General features: G+C 42.4%; 2 protein-coding genes across 2 annotated transcripts in view; one reads left to right on the top strand and one right to left on the bottom strand.

Moving 5' to 3' along the window:
* The first annotated feature begins 553 nt into the window (after positions 1 to 553).
* Positions 554 to 11,559, top strand: itpka (inositol-trisphosphate 3-kinase A). The gene is made up of 7 exons (XM_085442686.1): positions 554 to 1,250; positions 5,686 to 5,785; positions 7,089 to 7,302; positions 8,574 to 8,778; positions 9,612 to 9,713; positions 10,124 to 10,195; positions 10,523 to 11,559. The coding sequence occupies exons 1-7, from the start codon at positions 840 to 842 to the stop codon at positions 10,790 to 10,792; spliced, it is 1,374 nt and encodes a 457-aa protein (XP_085298812.1). The 5' UTR covers positions 554 to 839; the 3' UTR covers positions 10,793 to 11,559.
* A 119-nt stretch (positions 11,560 to 11,678) lies between these two features.
* Positions 11,679 to 19,307, bottom strand: part of ltk (leukocyte receptor tyrosine kinase) — a 70,632-nt gene continuing 63,003 nt past the window's right edge. The window contains exons 23-29 of the mRNA XM_085442685.1: positions 19,131 to 19,260; positions 18,941 to 19,038; positions 18,388 to 18,480; positions 18,071 to 18,172; positions 15,378 to 15,512; positions 15,065 to 15,155; positions 11,679 to 14,955 (exon numbers count right to left, since the gene is read on the bottom strand). Coding sequence (XP_085298811.1) covers positions 13,918 to 14,955; positions 15,065 to 15,155; positions 15,378 to 15,512; positions 18,071 to 18,172; positions 18,388 to 18,480; positions 18,941 to 19,038; positions 19,131 to 19,260 — 1,687 coding nt within the window. The 3' untranslated portion in view covers positions 11,679 to 13,917. The remainder of the gene's footprint in view (positions 14,956 to 15,064; positions 15,156 to 15,377; positions 15,513 to 18,070; positions 18,173 to 18,387; positions 18,481 to 18,940; positions 19,039 to 19,130; positions 19,261 to 19,307) is intronic.

Here is a 19,307-nt window from a genome sequence, read left to right as displayed (position 1 = left end):
CATATTTATAATAGATGAACAGGAGCTGCAAGCAGACTCGCTTACACGAGTATCATCTCCGCGCTGCTTGAGCGAAGGAGTTAACACATTATATATTTGCTTACATTTGATTACTGAGCTAGAAATAGTCACGAATCAACATCTTATGCATTCTACTACTTTGTGTGTGTGTGTGTGTGTGTGTTCGTGCGCGCGCGCGCGTGTACATCCTTTGATAAGAAAACTTAGAAAAAAAATATTTCGAAGTTTTCACGCAGTTATGACAGATGCCCCCTTCTGTGGATGTGAGCGCGTGCGTTTCTGTTTCTTTAGATTTAGCATTTTTTCCGCTCAATGTGTCCGATTGATAAAGATCGATTTGAAGGTGTCCGCTGATGTTTCGGCTCAGGTTTGTCTAGAGAAGCAAGTCAGAAGGAAGTCTGCAAACCTTAAAAAAAACTTAACGTGTCAGCTGGTTTAACGTTTCAGTCAGGAAGCAAGAAAGACAATGCGGAAGATAATAAACGCCGTGCAGTTGTGTGTGGGTGCGCGCACAGTGGCGCGCGCGCGTGAGTAAACCGCGTAGAAGCGCGAGCCACCAAAGAGGGGTTCCCTTTACCTTACAGTCGGCGAAGGGTGCAGAGCAGCGAGCCTGGCTCGGGCTTCTTTTTCTTCTTTTTAAATGCGTTTACGCTTGGACAGCAGCGACGGAGAGCTGCAGAGCACCGAGTGGATACGCGCTCCTTTTGGTCTCCGTCGCGTTTGAACTTTTCTCAAAGTGAAATGACCAGATTTGAAGGTTAGAGTGACGCGTCTTTGCGCCTGTAGTCGTGCGCTCTCACGACGAATTCAGCTCGCCAATGCCCAAGGAGTGCAGGAGAAAGAGCTCCAAGGACTTCGGGTTCTCGGTGAGTGGAATAAATGAGGCGTCTCGTTTAGAGCGAAGAGTGGCTGCCAAGTCTTCGCAGATTTGCGATGAGCTCATTGAGACAGCCGCTCAGATCGCTCCGTCGTCCGGACCGCCGATTGTGATGGATGCGCCCCGGGTACCGCAGGTCACCATCACCCCGGAGGGGGGCGGCTGCTCCCGGGAGATGCAGCAGGAGGACTGGGATCGGGCGGTGGACGGTACGCTGCGCAGGAAACTGTCCAACTCCTCGATCTCCTCCACGGGATCCTCCGCCGTGGAGTCCGAGGATGATCTACTGAGTGACAACGAGAGCAAAAGCAAAGGCATCGTCACTTTAGAGCATCTGGTGGAGCCCGGAGAAGTGAGTAAACTGCAAAGAGATAGCGATCTAATGGTCGGTGCAAGGTCGCCACGACGGTTCATTTTCTCTTAAACAGTGAAAAATAACCGAATGCACAGCTAACAACAGTAAAGGTGGAGAAATACCACTCTGGGTTTTTTTTATTTATTTCTTTTCAAACTGCAATCCTGACTCCCATCTGTGTGCCTTTGCAAATGTGCTATTACACCGTGAAGAGCTGAGGGTTAAAAAAGAAGAAGAAGAGGGCAAAGCAATAAAATAAACAGCACTTAAACAGCAAGCTACTTCCTAACGAAAGACCCACGGGGACTGTTTTACTGCAGAGAACAGGCAATTACAGAGTGATAACAGCATCCTTTCATTTTATATTGTTTAGTTTAGTTTTCAAACGACATAAACACACAGTCTGATTTCTCCAGAAACACATCCCCCTGGGAAACCAGTCACGTCTACATTTCAAGCTATCTTGCATCTCTTGTTTTGGTCATGGAAGTGTGTTCTGGGAAATTTCAGTTATGAGTTATACTGGTCTGACAGGTGTCTCTTGCTCTCTATACAAATACATATGTATGAAGATGCTTTGAGGTCTTTCAATAGCATTGGCAGAAAGCACAGGAGCATTGTGAAACTCTGGGTGACTCTCACCCATTTAAGTGATGTTATCACTCCTTATTTTTAATTGGTCATTAGAGCCTTTCCCATTCTATTAATGACCAGGCTGTAAGTAAAGAAACTGACATGAAAATGCTGCTAAAAGCTGGTTAGCCTTTGTTGCATGGAATGTGTTGGATGACTGATGTCAGAGTTATGTATCATCTTATTTACTGGTTTTTATCTTCAAGGCCACATGAAACTCCTTGAGAGAAAAATACAACCTTTTTTTCAATGGGATGTTTTGCACAAAAGATTGTGCACAGCTCAAGTAATGCAAATTATTAATGTCAAAAACGGACCTGTTGAACGTCAAGCTTGATATATTTTGATACTTTAAGTCTCGGCCTTTTCCCTCCTTAAGCACACAGGCTTGTGTTGAAGGACTGGCCTTTCACCCTCACTGTGGGTGGAAATTTGTTTGTATTTCACATTCTTGTGGCTGGCAAGTGTCAGGGGACATGCTTGCGTGGGCATTAAAACTGAGCTGTCTATCAAATCACATGATCTCTCTGATTATTGTACAATTACATCCGAACAGAATGTTTTTGCAGTTCTGGAGCTCGATAGCTGTCGCTTCACATGAGCTGCTGGGAAGTTGAGTGCGATCACAGTGAGTCACATCTGTGTTTCTTCACTCTGAAAGCATAATCTGCTTTTTGTCTTCATTGTCACCACTCTTAGATTCAGACTTTCTCTTGGCTAGCGTGCGCCTGAAAAGCTGACCGTTTCTCTTTGCTTTTCCATACAAGGTCCGGATCTGTCACTTTCTTTTAAACAGACTGAACACACATGGCCCGTGTGACCCAGAGGACGATCTCGCTGAACGTCACGGTGTCCAGTCTGTTAGATTCCTTCCTAAATAAAAGGTCGTTTTCGTAACTTAAAATGGAAAGAAAATGTCACTTGTGTCAACGCTGATAAAAGCTACTGTTATGCTCCTCTCCCATCAACCCACACTCCAGCCCACACAAGGACGCCCACACACAGAGTAGCATAGGCTAACTTGTCATTGTGTAATAAAGTTTTTGTGGTCAGTACCCAATTTTAGATTTGGCCTTTGACATTTAACAAAGAAGCGCCTCAGGAAGTCAAATACACTCACGTATCAGTAGCTTTTACTTGTTTACATTTCAGGGCAGACGAGATGTTTTTAGTCGACTAAACAGCAGGTGGACGCGTTCATTTGCCAATCTCGCAGTGCTTTGCATTCAATTACCACGTCAAGGTGGCTTCACGTGGAAGGCATGAGTTATCGTGGCTGGTTTAGCAGAACCTGACTGAGTCACATGAAGTCTGATTTCAGCTATGTGTGTGTGTGAGTAAGAGCTTTTCTTTTTGGAGTGTTGTTTTTGACTCCTTTGTTCAGATCAGCCTGTTGAGTCAGTGTCTCACTCACACAGTACGGTGTTACAAAGAAAGGTGCGCCTGACGGAGCAGAAAAACATTGTTGAAGGGTGACCTTTAAGCAAACATTACACTAGTCCTGGAGCTGGATTCCTTTTAATTTGAAAGAGCAAACACGCATTATTCCACAGCTGGTGAATAATTATGAGACATTATTTGATAACTACCTAACTTTAAAGCACTTTGCTGCAAAAAGCAACTAAAATGCAAGACACTGTTAAGGATTCAGCCACTGTTTAAAAAAAAATCTTTTTGGTATCCTGCTCTTATTAGATCTCTATGCAATTACTCAGATGATGGAGAAAGAGAAAAGCTTTCTTCTGCACAGTTTTTCAAGTTTTTCTCATCTTCACTTTTGGGTTGCATTTTTGTTTTAAGATCTAAACTATACTTTTCATCATTAAAAAAAAATTCCATGCTTTTTAAAATTTAACATATGTTCTTTTAAGCTCTGATATGGTTTTATGACCTGTGAATATCTCTGTATTGAACCGAGTTAGTCATCTAATTTAACATGAGTCTCTGTGTCTGTGGAGGCTGATCTCCTTTAGACAAAATCAGAGTAACATAATCAGTCATGGAAACATGCATCGTTGCCAACAACCTCATAATGTCATGCATAATAATAGGTATAGGTCACAGATGTCAGCTTACCACAGAATAACTCTTCATTAGACTTTGCTAATATTAGATAAGCAGAGCTCAGAATGCTGGCACTTTACTTGCAAACGCATTTTTTCACTGTTGCGCCATTGGTGCTTTTTTCTTCCTAAGTAAAACTCTTAAGTGCTTTTCTTTTTTCCATCACCTTTGCCGAGGCATGTTTTGAGCTGCTATTCTTTCTCTAGCAAAAACGCACTGTAAGCAGGTTCCAACATGCGAGTGAAACCAGTATAATATCCAGTGTTATCAGTCCAAACTCTTCCGTCATCAAGGTCAGTGCAGCGCAGGGTGAACGATGTGAAGTTTCAATGTCAGACTGTGTTTAAAATCTAAATAATGGCCTAAGAGCTGCAGGGTCGTTATGTTTACGATAAAGCGCAGAATTCAGATCTAAGCCTCTGGTTCCTCTTGCTTGTGGATGACAGCAAATTATTCCTAAATACTAAGATTCCACTGAATTTCAGCCAGTAGCCACTCGAGCTTTTCTCGCGTTTTTTTCCTCACTAATGTGCTGAAAATGTGTGCACTTAAAGTACTCACATTAACTGATAAATCAAGAAAAGCATCTGAAATTAAATCTGCTTGCTTGTGGAAGTCTTCACAGTGCAGTCTTATCAGCAAACAAGTAAGAGTAAAATCAAGTGAAGCATATCACCTGACATTTAAGAGAGCCCCGGCTGGCCCCTGAAGACTTCTGCTATTAGCGAGGATGGTAAACTGTGAGATACTCAAGCATGAGCTGAGGGTTTCACTGAGAGAAGAGCCCCTGTTTCGTTTCCTCTTTCGATCAGAGCACACAGAATGTAATGACCTCCCAAGGCTAAAACCTAAACTCCAAGGACATACACTGGTCTTTCTATCCCAAAAGTGGGAATGCACTTATTTTGCTTTAGTTGCACTTCTAATTAGTTTTGAGATGATCTGAAGAAGCACAAAAATCTTAGTGTTTTATTTAAGATGTGGTAAGTTTTCTTGGAGGAAAGATAAACAGGCAGTTCCACGTAAGTGTGAAGCATTTTTGTGTTTCTGTAAAAATGCAAGCTGTTAATGTGTTTGTTCTGAGCGTGGTGTGAGACAGAGAAAGAGAAAGAAGAAGAAGTTGGGGATGATGGTAAAAGCAATCCATAAAAAACAAAACAGATTCACCAAGAAAACATGGAATACTCCTGAGTCATGTCATTTTATTTTTATCTCCTAAATTTTTATTAGCTAAGATGACAAATCCTACTTAAAGGTGCATTCCAGATTTTTCCACTGCAACCAGGAAATGAATTAAGCTGCAAACAGGCTCCTGGTTTTTCAGCAGGAGGTTTTGGAGACTTAGATTCTCTCACTGTGAATCAAAGTTGTCAGCAAATCACCACGCCGCGTTGGAGATGCTGAATAGAGATGCTGAATGAGATAAGAGTTTCCACTGAAATGGCATTTAACTGACCTAGATAGGGGGTTTCATGCAGAGGAAAACCAAAAACCTGGCATCAGCCTCACTGGGCAGAGTTTCCGTGTGATCAGATAACTACTCAGTGAACAAAGTGGAGTGGACGAAGGCCCGTTAACGCCACTCCTTCCTGCTATCAGACCAATAAAGAGCCCACAGTTAGACCCAAGTGCTTAAAATAATTCTTAACTTTAGCAGGTTTTGAAATGTTGTATTTCTTTTAACTCTACATGAATTAATTTCCTTTCTCTTTGTTCTCTTGCATGACTTCACCAGAGCAAACCACCGTGGTGGAAGCTAAAGACGTTCGTCCACTGGCCGTTCAGTGTGTCCCAGAGGAAAAGAATAAACTGGGTCCAGTTAGCCGGGCATAAAGGTGTGATCTATTCACATAAACCACACTTGACTCGGACAAATTACATAATATTTGTCCACCAGTTTAGTGGAAGTAAATACTGAAGTTGTTTCCCCATATTTATTGCTGCCCTGAACTTTGCTATACATTAATCATGTCAGACCAGACATTAGTCATTGAACTGCCACCTCTGTATTACAGAGGTTTGTGATGCCCAGTAGAGAAGAACACGTAGCAAGGGAGTCATGTCTTATGGTGCCTACTCATCCTCTCCAGGTGCTGCCCCCCGACTAAACCAAAGCATTTCCTGAAAATCTGCTGTTGTATGAAAGTACCAAATTCTCCCAACATCGCCTGGTAAAAGCTGACAGTAACTAAAAAACAATTTGGCAAGAAAAATCCATTACAATTGCACCCCAGCTATAGACTGTATATAAAAGATGGACGTAGCTAGGACTAGTTTTTGAAAGCTCTTTCTGAAGCTTCAGGTTGCTTTTTTGGAACCTGATGTGAACATATTCAGACAAGAGGCTGGTAGGCTGCGTTGCGACTGTGTGGGTGACACAATGCCTGCTAATTAGTACTAAGTAACTATCATACTATTAAAACAGTAGATTGTTATGCAACAAATATACATTTTGGACAGTCCATTCCTAATGTTGTTTGTCAGATAATCGTATTAAAGTGCTCCAGAAAACAAATACAGTCAAAGCACAAAGTTCTATGGCTAAATTAGGTAGATGAAAGGAGTTGAACCTAGTCAAAGAATCCACCTGCCATTCAAAGATGTCACACACTGAACTTTCTATAGGATTTCAGTCTGTGTGTAGTAAGGATCAAAGTTAGTGGCATGGCATATTTGACTGATAGCCGCTGTTATCCTATTATTCGTTTAAAATAGCCTATATCAAGGCTTTTATTGCGTCTTAATACAATTTCAGCCCTGTTTTGTTGTCAAGAAGAGGCAAAGAAATGGGAAAGACTAAAGCCATTTTTAAGCATGACTGAATTTGGTATTTGTTACATGAGGGTCAGAGGGCGGTTCTTTTGGAACCTGCCTCAAGTGACCGATCAAAGAACTGCAGCAACTTTAGGTACCTCCTTGTTTTTCATCCACAGAAGTCTTTGCTTGGTTACGAGTCATTTAATATAATTTAAAAGAAAATGTAACATTACATTAGAGTACCTACTTGTCACAGACAATGAATTTACATTGAAGGACACTTTAATTTCCCAGTATCTCCCAAGTCTCCACATGCAGGTATATTTACCTCACACTGGCAAAATCAGGCCGTTGTTCATTCCTGTCTTCATCTAATCTCAGGCAACTTCAAAGCAGCAGATGAGGGCACCATTCTGAAAAAGTTCTCAGAGAACGAGATGCAGTGTTTCGAGAAGCTGAGGAATGACGCATTGCTCCCGTTTGTGCCTGGATACCACGGTGTTGTGGAAAAAGACGGAGAGTCTTTCCTTCATATGACTGATTTACTGGCAAACTTTGACCTTCCTAATGTTATGGACTGCAAAATGGGAGTAAGGTATGAAAGTTATGTCTTCACTGTCTTATTTACATGTAATTAATTTTTATGCACTGTTTTTATTTTTTCTGCACATGTATTTTTTGATAATAGAGCCATACATTCACGTAATACATGTAACTGCAGTAATATGTATATATATGTATGTATATATATATATATATTATCACTACCACACTATTCGGCTAGTTGTTAGTTGCTAGTGTTTTTTTTAATGAATTAATAGGAAAGTGCAGGCGAGTGATGGTACATACAGCTTAAAGTGGTTTTGCTCTACAAGGGAACACCTGTTCTAACTGCAGGCTATATGCTTGGCTTCCTGCCACAGCGGGTGGGGTGTCTCAGTGTATCATGTGCACAAATAGGCAAACACACACATGCGCACGCACACGCGCATACAAACACACAATGGCATACATATATGCTTGAATGCACACATGAGCGTATACATGCATATGTTAGTGCATGCAGAGGCATGCAGGTACTGACACTCACCCCTCTGAGGGTTTTGTTTCCGGTTCAGCAAAAAAAATACGCAGACGCACATACGCACACGGACTTAGAGACACTGACTCACAAAAACACACACGCAGAAGAGTTACACACACTACACTTACAGAAACACCCAGCATAGCGTTTCATTGCCTGTTTGGTGTTTGCGTGTCTTTATTTCTAAACTATTCGTATGCATACACAGAGTTTCACACACTCAGGGTGTCCCTGGAGACTCCCCTTTGTCAAAAACACTCTCAACCACACAGTTGCAAAACCGCTAAGTTGCACAAACACACACTCACGCTTTCACTCAGCTAAATGCTGCACACTGGAGTCTCCTCTTAGCTTCCCTCTTCAGCACAGAGGAAGTGTGGCTCGCAAACTGAAAATGAAATTAGCATCTGTTTGCACATAACTTTATGCCAACTGTGAGTGTGCTGCTGGAATGTTCATAAACAGAAATAAAGGCTTTTAGAGTTGCAGGTTTTCTTTCCCCCCCTCTTCTGTGCACTGATAAGCTCTTCTAACATTTGCTAGAAGGGTGTAGATCTCTTTGGCTTTTAGCACAACTTAAGAAAAATTGCTCTGTAAAGTTGAGCATGAAAAAGGAGTAGACTAATCTTACTTATCTTTCATCTTAATTACTCAAGATAAGTGATTAAAGCCAGACAAACCCTGAAAGTCCACTGACATTTCTGTGCCTTTAAACTTCTCACTTCAAATGCCAATAGCCTAAATTCAGCACCTGAAAATCCTTTGCTCCATTCTTGTTGAAGGACCTACCTGGAGGAGGAGCTTGTGAGAGCGAGGGAACGGCCCAAGCCGAGAGAAGACCTCTATAACAAAATGGTGGAGGTAGACAGCGAGGGGCCAACTCCTCACGAGCATTCCCAGCGGGGGGTAACCAAGCCTCGTTACATGCAGTGGAGGGAGTCCATGAGCTCCACTAACACCCTGGGCTTCAGGATAGAGGGAATCAAGGTAAAAGGAATGATGTGGGATATTTTTAGTGTAAAGGAAGGAAAAAATAAACTTACACAAAGGATCAGAATCCATGTGTATATAAGTCATATCAGGCACTGTAAGGTAAAGCATATAATATTTAATATTTGAATTTCCTTACACCAGTATTTGGACAACAACTGGGGAAATAACTGCCTGTAACATGAAGGCTTTCTCACTGACAATGAACTCAGACTGAACTTCTCTGCTCTTTGGATCTTTTTTAGCTTATTCAAGGTCGCTCTTTTAGTTGCCTTCAATGTTACTCTTTTTTTCATTCTCACTACTCTGATCAGTCACTATTGGCTACACCAAGCATCCCCTTTTTGTTAAAGATCTTTGATAAGCTTACTGCAGCTACGCAACATCAAACAACAGCAAAACAGAGACAGCAATAGGCACCGAATGTAGTTAGGCACTTAGCAGTGGTGCTGATGGAGACTGAAAGAAAGTGAAAGTGAATGATAGCGTGGCTTCATATATATTGAGTCTGCAGCCAAAAATTGTTTATTAATTGCAGTTTTAAATCTGAGTTTAACATCTGAGTCATGTGGCCTCCTAGTTACTCTTCCTGTGCTACACAACCTTAAATTCCAGCTGACACACCAGATAATTATCTTGAGGCATGGTGCCACACTGTGATTAGAATTGTGGCCTCACAGCAAGAACGTCTTGGGTTCGAATCCACCATTCCTGTGTGGAGTTTGCATGTTCTCCCCGTCCAAAGACATGCAGTTAGTGGGATTAGGCTACTCGGTGCATCTAAATTGCCCATAGGTGTGAACGGTTGGCTCTCTCTCTTTTTTCTTTAGAAAAGTGACGGCACATGTCGAACTGACTTCAAGAAAACAAGATCGAAGCGGGATGTCATCCAAGTCTTCAAGGACTTTGTCGGTGGAAACGTCAACATCGTGGTACGTGGCAGTCAGTTATCCTCTTCACGCACATTTTTATTCATCCGTGTAAGGACTCGGGAGTAGACACACAGTGCAGCGGTGCAGGCGTTAACCTGAAACGGCTCATCAGCTACGAATGCAGCAGCCGAATAGGCTCCCACATCCGCGTTCAGTGTTTGAACAGATAGAAATTGTTTGTAGGCTCTGCCTTTACATTTGAAAAAAGCTCTAAAGGCAAACAAAAACAGCCTCGAAGCGATCTACGAGAGTAAACCACAGAGCAAATATTCGCACTGTGATGCTGTTTGAGTTTTCTATTAGGGAGGAGGTTCTCAAATATACACTCTGCCTACATCCTGTTGTGTTCCAGCTATCTAATACCAGCTATCTAATATATGAAATATTTTAATTTTGTTTTTCAACCACAGAAGTCATATTTGAGCAAACTGACAGAGATCCAACAAGCCCTGAAGACATCAGATTTCTTCAAGCGACACGAGGTGAGAGCTCCTCTGCGTACAGTAAAGATGTGTGGCAAATTAAAGGGAAGCAAACAAAGCAGCCAAATAATATTTTTGCACCTGGCACTTACATAGATACGCGGCCGTGTATCCGTACTGCTTACACTGAACCGTGGCTGAATTATCACATTATTTCTGGCCAGTTGTACGTCATGTAACAGCTAACGATGTGTTGGATTAAAAAGAAAAAGTACTGCTGCAGGGTTTTTTTTAATATGTCGCCCATCTGTATTGATGCAAGAGTGGTTATTAAAAGCAGAAGATGAAGAATCAAAAGCTAATACTAACAGCTTTTTGTTTTATCAGGTCATTGGCAGCTCCCTCCTCTTTATCCATGACCATACGGGCAACGCGCAAGTCTGGATTATTGACTTTGGCAAGACCACGGCATTACCAGAGGGCCAGACATTAAGTCATGACATTCCCTGGCAGGAGGGAAACCGGGAGGATGGTTACCTGTGGGGTTTGGAAAACCTCATCCACACACTGGAGTCTGTGAGCAGTGCCGCCGGCGCAGAAACCGGTAGCTCGGTTACCAAAGAAAACAGCCAAAATACAGAAACACACAGCCAGTGACCTTTGATTCAACGGGTTTAAGGAACAGCAACTATATTGATGGACACTGCGGGATGGTTTCAGATATGATTGATTGGTCGGGGTTACTTTTTTTAAAGCACAGAATACTAAAAATGAAAACAAGAACATGACGGGCATCAAACGTAGATCCGAGGCTCAGGTTTTCAACGTTTTAAATGTAATGTGACCACATTTAGCATCGACACCGACAAAAAAAAAACGACGCTGTGCGACGGATGCTGAACAGAGGGAAGCAGGAAGTTTTGTCACTATAAAGAAAATGATTGAGAAAATGCACCGACACTAATTCAGCCTCCTACATGATGAACAGAAGTAGAAGTGCAGGCATTGTGCATTTCACTTTCAGGATGTTACAAGTGAAAATGTGCCTGTTCATTGTCTCAAGAAGAGAGCGAACGAGCACAAGTTACAGACTCATTCTCACGTTACACCACTTACTGTAACCATCAGCCTTCAGTGTATTATTAAAGGTTGGGGCGTATGTTCAGTATGTAACTGTTTGGCTCACAGACCTCACAGTTATAACTACAAAATATAGCACATTCCCAGTATAGCACAGTCTACTGCGTAATGACTGGAGTGTATTATGTGTGTTAGTCTCTGGTGAACTGTCTTTCATTGTATAGCAGATTATTTCTCTTTAATCAAGTTCATTCCTGTGATCAAACTTGTAATCGTTTTTATTTCCGGTGATGGACGTCATCAAATGTAAATGAAATTAAAATGGGAACAACGTTTTTCTTCTATCTTTAGTGGTGGAACACTATTTCACACTATATGTGTTACGCGTGTTAGTCTGGACAGAGTTGACGGCCTTTTGCAGGGATATAAATGTGTGTGACTGATCATACTCACACAAGTGAGGTTGATATATGTTGATTTATTTGGGGCACAGTTAGGTGAGATGAAAGTAAAGACGGTATATTGCATAGAATGTCTTTGCACTTTTGTTTGAGGCATCCTCAGCTACAAAAATACAGGAATAAAAACTGAAATGAGTGTGAAATAAAATCTACCGGGACATAAGAAATATAAACTATGAGTAAGATGAGGGTCTTTTTTTTTTCTTCTTTAAGAAAATGAGAAAAAAAACAATCCACAGTAATCAGTATTGCTATATGGCACAAACGTTTTTTTTCTTAAAGAGATAAACAGCAGATAAAGACACAAATATCAGCAGGTCTTATCTTATAACACACAGTAAGCCTACAGAACTCTTACATAAATGTAACAACATATCAAAAAATATAATATTGCCATGTTCAGGCTCAAAATAATGTCACACACCAAGTACAACTATAAACTTGATTAAATAAGAATAACCTGAAAGCATAAATACAGCAACTTGTTTGGTATTTCAGAGTTGAATACCTCCCCCTGTTGAGTAAACGTAAGTACTACCAGCACTACATCTATAGAGGCAGTGTAGCAGTACGTATGGCAGTGATCGATTACAGATTCATCATTAACATGAATGAATGCAAATGCAAAAACAAAACATCAACAACAAACAGCTACAAATGTAATGTTAGTCCAGTGTAAGCAAGTAGGAGCAAGTACAAAAATAGCTTTCCTGTTTTCTTAGCTGCAAGGTCGTCATCAAACTCGGACTCTTCAAACATCTCTAAAGCCAAGTAAATATTGGGACAAGGGGAACGAGACCTCATCCACAAAAATAAAACCCTCAAAGAAAGCAAATGTGTAATTTGGTGGGCCGGCTTCTTCAGAAGCTAACATCCATTATTTCAATCTGGAGCGGTGGTTCTCAGACTGTTTCTGGTACACTCAAGCTCACGACCCCCATCCCACAATTTTTAGCGCACTGTGAAAAAGATGCAATTCAACACGAAAGCATTAGCATACATAAAGTTATATTTACACCTCATTAGATTTAGATACACCTTACTAATGCAGGGGTAGACCCCATGTACCCTCAGAACTACCTCAGTTCTTCATAGTATAGATTCAACAAGGTGCTGGAAACATTCCTCAGAGATTTTGGTCCATACTGTCATGACTGCATCACAAAGTTCCAACATCCAGGATGTGAATCCCTTTTTCCACCACATCCCAAAAGTTGCTCTATTGGATCAGAAGATGGGTACAGCGTGGTCATAAATCACCTTCCTTCCCCATTCTGATGCTTGCTTCAGCGGGTCGCCTTGACCATGCCTAAATGCCTAAATCAAGTTGCTGCCACCTGATTGGCTGATGAGATGTTTGCAATAGCAAGCAGCTCAACGCTTTGTTGAGTGTACCCTGATTCCTAACACCACTCCTGCAGTGGCTCTTTGCTCCACTGGGTGGGGCCCCTCCCCAGTTTGAGAACCACTGATCCAGAGTCAAAAAGAGTTTAAACCCCCCAAACTTTAAATTTATAGACCAGTATCCAGTTAGCTGAGAACAAGGCTGGAAACAGGCTCGTGCTTCACCTACCAAGTCAGAAAATACACGTTATTGCCAGAGGAAGTGTTTTCACATTGTATGGGATGAAACCAATTATATTAGAGTACCAACAAGTAGTATAAGGTCCTAAAGTGTATATAGAGCTGTAATTCTGCCCATCAGCATCAAAAGAGTGGAATTACTTTTCAAAAAATTTATACCTATGAAATTAAAACGTCTTGGAGATTCTCCTCCCAATGACTCAATATTCTTTTAGTCTTTTATGGTCATAGACTAAATACTACAAATTCACATATACTGCCAGCAAAGCTTTCATGAATAAAATACAGCAAAAAGAAAAAATAACAGGTATAAAAGGAGTCCATCAACAGCAGTACATTTTGGCAGCCCTCACCCACAGTGTGGACACTGAGGAAGTGCAGGGCCGCCAGTCTCCCAGTGTTTCAGCATCAGTGTTCAGCTACTATGGTATCAGAAGCCTTTGACAGGGCTCCAGTGTTGGCTCTCTGTATTACAGAGTGTTTGTGTGGACGGGAATGTTCAGTTGTGTTTTCCAGCATTCTACGAGCTGTAAAAATCAGACACTGTGGCACTTGACAATGAAGGAGCCTTCATGGTCATGCTTTTTATTCTAAAAATTCCAGAGCTAAAGTCTCAGTTTCTGAGAAACGGATTCAGGTGACATTTGAATCCTTTTCTTAGATAGGAGTAACACTGAGGTCTTCAGACAGAGAAAAGCCAGAGTCTCTGTCACGTGTGGGTTTCTCAGCTTTGGTGTGTCTCCTCACATCCTCATGCCCGTAGCTGGCATGGCGCTTCAGCAGCAGCAGCTTGGGCATGCAGGATGAGGGGGTATGGAGGCCTAATGCTAGTCCCAGGCTACTCCCTGATGAGACACTGGTAGCAGAGCTGGTGTTTTTCACATCTTCTGGGGCTTTGGGCACAACCAACGGCAGGCTTTCTGCCTCATAGCTTTGCTCGTCGTAGGCATAGTTGACGTTGCCACATGGGAAACTCTGGAGCTTAGCAAGGTCCATAGATTTTGTGCCACCGCCTGCTGGTGTCTTATGGGAGGACGTGCTAGAGGCAGCCTGAGCCTGGCAAGAAGAAGATGAAGTCGAGGAAGTGCAGAGGCTTTTAGGGCTGAAGTAGGTGCTGCTGGTGCCGTCACTGCCAGCCTCGTGGTTTTCTGAAGCTGGGCTGTGGGTCTGCGTTTTGGAGGTGGAGCTCGAGAGTGGCATGGACTGGGTGTGAGTGAGTGCCTTCTTCCCCCTTAAGTTATCCAAGACCCAGGATCCATATGTGGGGTTCCAGAGGTTCTTAGTCTTGTTCTTCAGCCTCTGGTTCTCTGAGGAAGAGCTGTTTCTGGAGTAGGGTCGGTGATGAGGAGGCTCAGGGTGGAGCCAGTTGGAGACCGCTGACAAACCAGGGGCAGGAACGGGCTCAGCCCAGCATGGCTCCAAAACCTCGCGACATGATGTGACTTCATGGTGGACAGGTTGGGTCCTCTGCAGGAGCAGACGGGGCTTTGTAGGCTGCAAGGGAAGAGGGGTGGGACCCAGGCCCATGGCTGAGAAACCCAGCTGGGAGGGACAATCCTGGGAGGGAGGGTGTGAGACTAGAAGTGGAGTGAGGCAGGTAGATGTCGGGTCAGTAGGACGGATTACAGTGCCTCCGTCATCATCCGTGTTGGGGCCATATTCCACAGGTAGAGGCGTGTTGATCACATCTGGATCCTGAGAGAGAAAAAGAAGAGTGAGGATTAAATGATAATCAGAGAAAAAACATTTAAAAGACACAAAAAAGCAACCTTAGCAGTCTTAAATATCTAGAGAAGATGCATGCCTGAGTACAGTAGTTGATTCTCTCCAGGATAGTCGAGAAGTTGGGCCGATGCTCAGGACAGTGCTGCCAACACTGGGTCATGATCCGATAGCTAAACAGTAATCGACAGAAGCAGAGAAACAACCAGCAAATGAACAACTGTTGAAATTCTGAATTTCTCCTTAATTCCCGTTTATCACTCACTGAGTAGACAAAAGAAGCAGGTTTAATCAACATCACATCAAAGGTGGAAGATGAAGCAAACATTATTATGTCTTTAAAAAAATACCAAGAAAAAAAGCCCACAGAAACCGCAACTTGAGTCAGTACTCACACAGGCCCTGGGCAGGCTTTGGGAGGATCCATCCTGCCTCCGCTGGTGACAAACTCCAGGACCTCCTGGTTGGTTTTACAAGGATATGGCATGTAACCCAGCGAGAGGATCTCCCAGAGCAGAACTCCAAATGACCTGAAGAGGGAGACATCGATCAATAACTGAGTGGATGAAGTTGTCTTTGAGTGCTAAATTTATTCTACTGTAATGTTCCTCAGACAAGGAACAACAAATGCAAACAACACGAACAAACACAAAACCAAAAATTTTTTCCTGAATAGAAGTTGACACCATTCAGGGTGATTCTTTTGTTTCTTTTGACAAAATAAATGCTTGTAATTGCCCTTTTCTTTCCCCTGCTGAATTAAGAGTGCAGCGAGTTTAAGTATTCGTGTAGAAATCTCCTTGTTTTTGTTTTTCTAGCTCTCTGTTTTCTCAGTTGTGTGCTTGTCATGACCCCCTGTGACCCAGATCTCAATCACTCTGCTTCCTGCTCCCGACTCTAACTGATAAGAGTCCCCAAGAGACCCTGAAAATGTTGTGTAACATCTTTTACACCTTGATAACCATGTCCAACACTGTTCAACACCTGGCAATGACCATGGAGGTGTTACCCAACCAGAACAAATATATAAAAAAACCCAGTGAATCTCCCAGTACAGCTACTCTAAAGTGTATCTACAGTGCGCCTCTGTCAGTGCGCCCCAGGGTGGCTGTGGCTACAATGTAGCTTGCCATCACCAGTGTGTGAATGTGTGTGTGAATGGGTGGATGACTGGTTGTGTAAAGCGCTTTGGGGTCCTTAGGGACTAGTAAAGCGCTATATAAATACAGGCCATTTACCATAGTAGGTGGTTTTACTAAGGTTTAGCTCTCCCATTTCCACAAACTTGACTTTCACTAGACAAAGGATCAAAGATTATCCATTGTTAGTGACATTAGGAGTGAGACTCCTGCTGTGGTTTACTTTGTTTTGGGCAGGGTATTATTTTCTTCTTCTAAATTAGTATTCTAGTGGAACAGTGTTAGTAACCACCTCTGGTTTTATTAATTTCTTTGGCTTTCTTGTAAAGCATCATTTTTGCATTTGAGCAAAAAACACTCTAACCTTACCAACAACATCCAGTTACAGGTTGCTACACCGAACAGTGCAGTATAGGGATGTCAAACTCATTTCACATTGTGGGCCACATACAGCTCAGTTTAAGTGGGCTGGCCCAGTAAAACTACAGGTTAAATGAATAAAATTGTTCTTGTAGTTCATTTTTCCAGACTGCTCTGTAATTCTAATCATAAAGTGTTGGTTCATTCACAGAAAAACTGACATTTCCATAGCAGACAGTGTGAAAACAGGGATTTTTCCTGTCACATAATCTGTTAGTTAATCACTTTGTTCTAATATGAATGCCAATGGGGGAGGAGGGGGAGGGGGGGGGGGTCTTGATTAATAGGAAAAGCTTTAAAATCTATGAAACACAACTAAAAGTTCAAAAATCAACGCACTGCTTCACATTTTCCAAAGCCGTCCAGTGGGCCGGATTGGGGTCTTTGCTGTGCCAATTCAGGCCCCCCGGCCTTATGTTTGACACCCCTGGGGCAGTAGATCACTGGCGTTGAGTTTTGCTAACCAATAATAATAATAATAATGGATTGCATTTATATAGCGCTTTTCGGGACCCCTCAAAGCGCTTTACAATTCCACTATTCATTCACTCTCACATTCATACATGACTGGAAAGCCGCAGCAGCTGCAACACTCGTGTGTTTTTTTTGTTTTTCCTTCATTTGTTCAGAGGAGATATCTTGCCGATGAATGATTCCCCGTCTAAACAGCTTTGAAGGGACGAACTGCGGTGCAACTGTAGCTGCCTCTGTGCACGTTTCCATCAATATCCTCGGATTTTAATAGACTGCTGGTCAAATCGATTATGCTGCGGTCTCTCCTCTATAAGGGTCTAACTTTCTGATCTGCAAACAACCCTCTCTTTCACTCTACCAAATAGAGGTTTTGAAATGGTTTGCCCCAAACTAAATATTTGACTTGCACTGTCACAGGAGAAGCGGTTTGGACGCCGCTCCTCTACCATTACAGCCACTGCGCTTTCCTAACAACAATAGAGTGCTCTTTGTTTGGCTGGCTCAGTGTCTTGAATACAAATGCTGTCCTGGTTTTGAAAAGATGTTCACTTGATGTAACGCACCCTAGCTTTGTCTACTAGGAGTAGACATGTTTGGTTTGTGGAAACCTCCCTGCAGGGCATCGTACTGACCACATATAGGCTTTTAATAAAATCGAATTCAGTTTCGCTGGCGAATACTTTTCATGCCTCGTGAGAAATTTTTTTTTCTGTTGTTGTTTTGTTTTGTTTTTTTGCATTTTGACACCGCTGCAAAGTAAATTTCTTTCATTGCCAGCGTCTGTTTTCGATTACAATAAGTTCGCCATCTGGTATTAGTTGTTTTATTGTCCAGAAAATTTTTCAGACGTCTGAATAATCACTGTAGTGTTAGAACAGTTAGCATGACCGCATGATATTTCCAAAGACCTACAAATGTGTGGCACTTCTAAATGATATATTTCCGAACATGGTGTCCCAGTGTTGAGACAAAAGCAAAGTGTATACAGTTCAAAATTAACAACAGCTGTCTTGTGATTTTCTTTGTCTACTGGTATTTAGTGGTAGACTTTATACCATGTGTCAGTTTTGCAGGTGAAGATCCCCTCCATGAAGGCCTCTGGTGGCATCCACTTAACTGGCAGCATGGCCCGGCCGCCCTTCCTGTAATAGCTGGCTCTGGAAAACAAAGAAAGAAAGGCAGGGTACATTTAGGCTGAGTTAAGAACAAATGGTAAATGCTAAAAGGCCACGAACTGAAATGTAAGTAAATTACGTGGCCCTGTGGAGGGAAATGAAAAATCTATTTAGCCACACTCCAATAACCACATCAATCCATCTTAAATTATGGGTGGATAGGGCGCCACTGCAGATTTAGAGTAGCGTATATGAACCTGTAAATATCTCGTGCCATGCCAAAGTCTCCAATCTTAGCCACTCTGTCCGACCCAGGGCAGGTAAGGAGGCAATTTCTGGCAGCGATGTCTCTGAAAAACACAAAATCCTTTACATGATTTATCTGTGCGATGACACGAAACAGAGAAGCTTGTTGTTACTTTGTCAAATTTGTTGCCGCAGAAAATGTTCAGAACTGTGGTTTGCAATGAAGAAACGAAGGCCTTTGAAAAACCTTCAAATGCATGATTGATCGTGCTTGCAAATGATTGTACACATTTTTCAAGTTAAGAGAAGCAAATTGCTCAAAGACAAACTCAAACTGCAGTCAAAATGAAATAATAGTTGTTGATGTGTTTTTTGTCGCATTGCAAGAGGTTTCGTTTAAAGCAACATATGCAGCGTTACAGAATGTCTAATGAATCATTTTTATGCAGATTTCACCACAGCGTAGCTCTGCTAACACATTTCCTTTTTGCCGTGGCTGAAAAACCGCTTTGAGTTTGCACTTTTATGAGCTCTAAGCTGCGAAAACTGGGTGCGAATCCGAACCTGTGTATGAAGTGGTTCTCCTCCAGATAGCGACATCCACAGGCGATATCTCTGGCCATGCGCAGCAGATCCCGCATGGTGAGAGACGAGGTCTGGCCCTGGACATAGCACAGATCAGTTTAGTGTGCGACGTAAACACACAGAGCTTGCAGGCACAAACACACATGTTAAAGGTGTAGTACAGACGCACCGCTCGTGGCCTGTTTCTTCTCAAAAAGCTCTTCATGTCTCCTCCGGTCATCAGCTCCAGCAGGATGAAGCGCGGCAGGATGTTCAGACTGACGCCAATGCAGCGCACGATGTTCTCATGGCTGAACTTGCTGCATGGACAGTTAACAACAGGGTGTTTTGTTTAGAAGGCTTAAGA

Source organism: Copadichromis virginalis, linkage group LG19, assembly GCF_057382275.1.
Source record: "Copadichromis virginalis isolate Kocher_CV1m ecotype Utaka linkage group LG19, C_Virginalis_male_GT1.1, whole genome shotgun sequence".
NCBI classification, from domain to species: domain Eukaryota; kingdom Metazoa; phylum Chordata; class Actinopteri; order Cichliformes; family Cichlidae; genus Copadichromis; species Copadichromis virginalis.
This window is presented reverse-complemented; position numbering and strand designations above follow the sequence as displayed.

What these genes read in the sequence shown, in the direction of transcription:
- itpka (XM_085442686.1), top strand. Translation starts at nt 840, where the DNA reads ATGCCCAAGGAGTGCAGGAGAAAGAGCTCCAAGGACTTCGGGTTCTCG. An exon ending in ATCTGGTGGAGCCCGGAGAA is followed by an intron (nt 1,251 to 5,685) that starts GTGAGTAAACTG and finishes TGACTTCACCAG; the next exon opens with AGCAAACCACCGTGGTGGAA. An exon ending in GTGGAAACGTCAACATCGTG is followed by an intron (nt 9,714 to 10,123) that starts GTACGTGGCAGT and finishes TTTCAACCACAG; the next exon opens with AAGTCATATTTGAGCAAACT.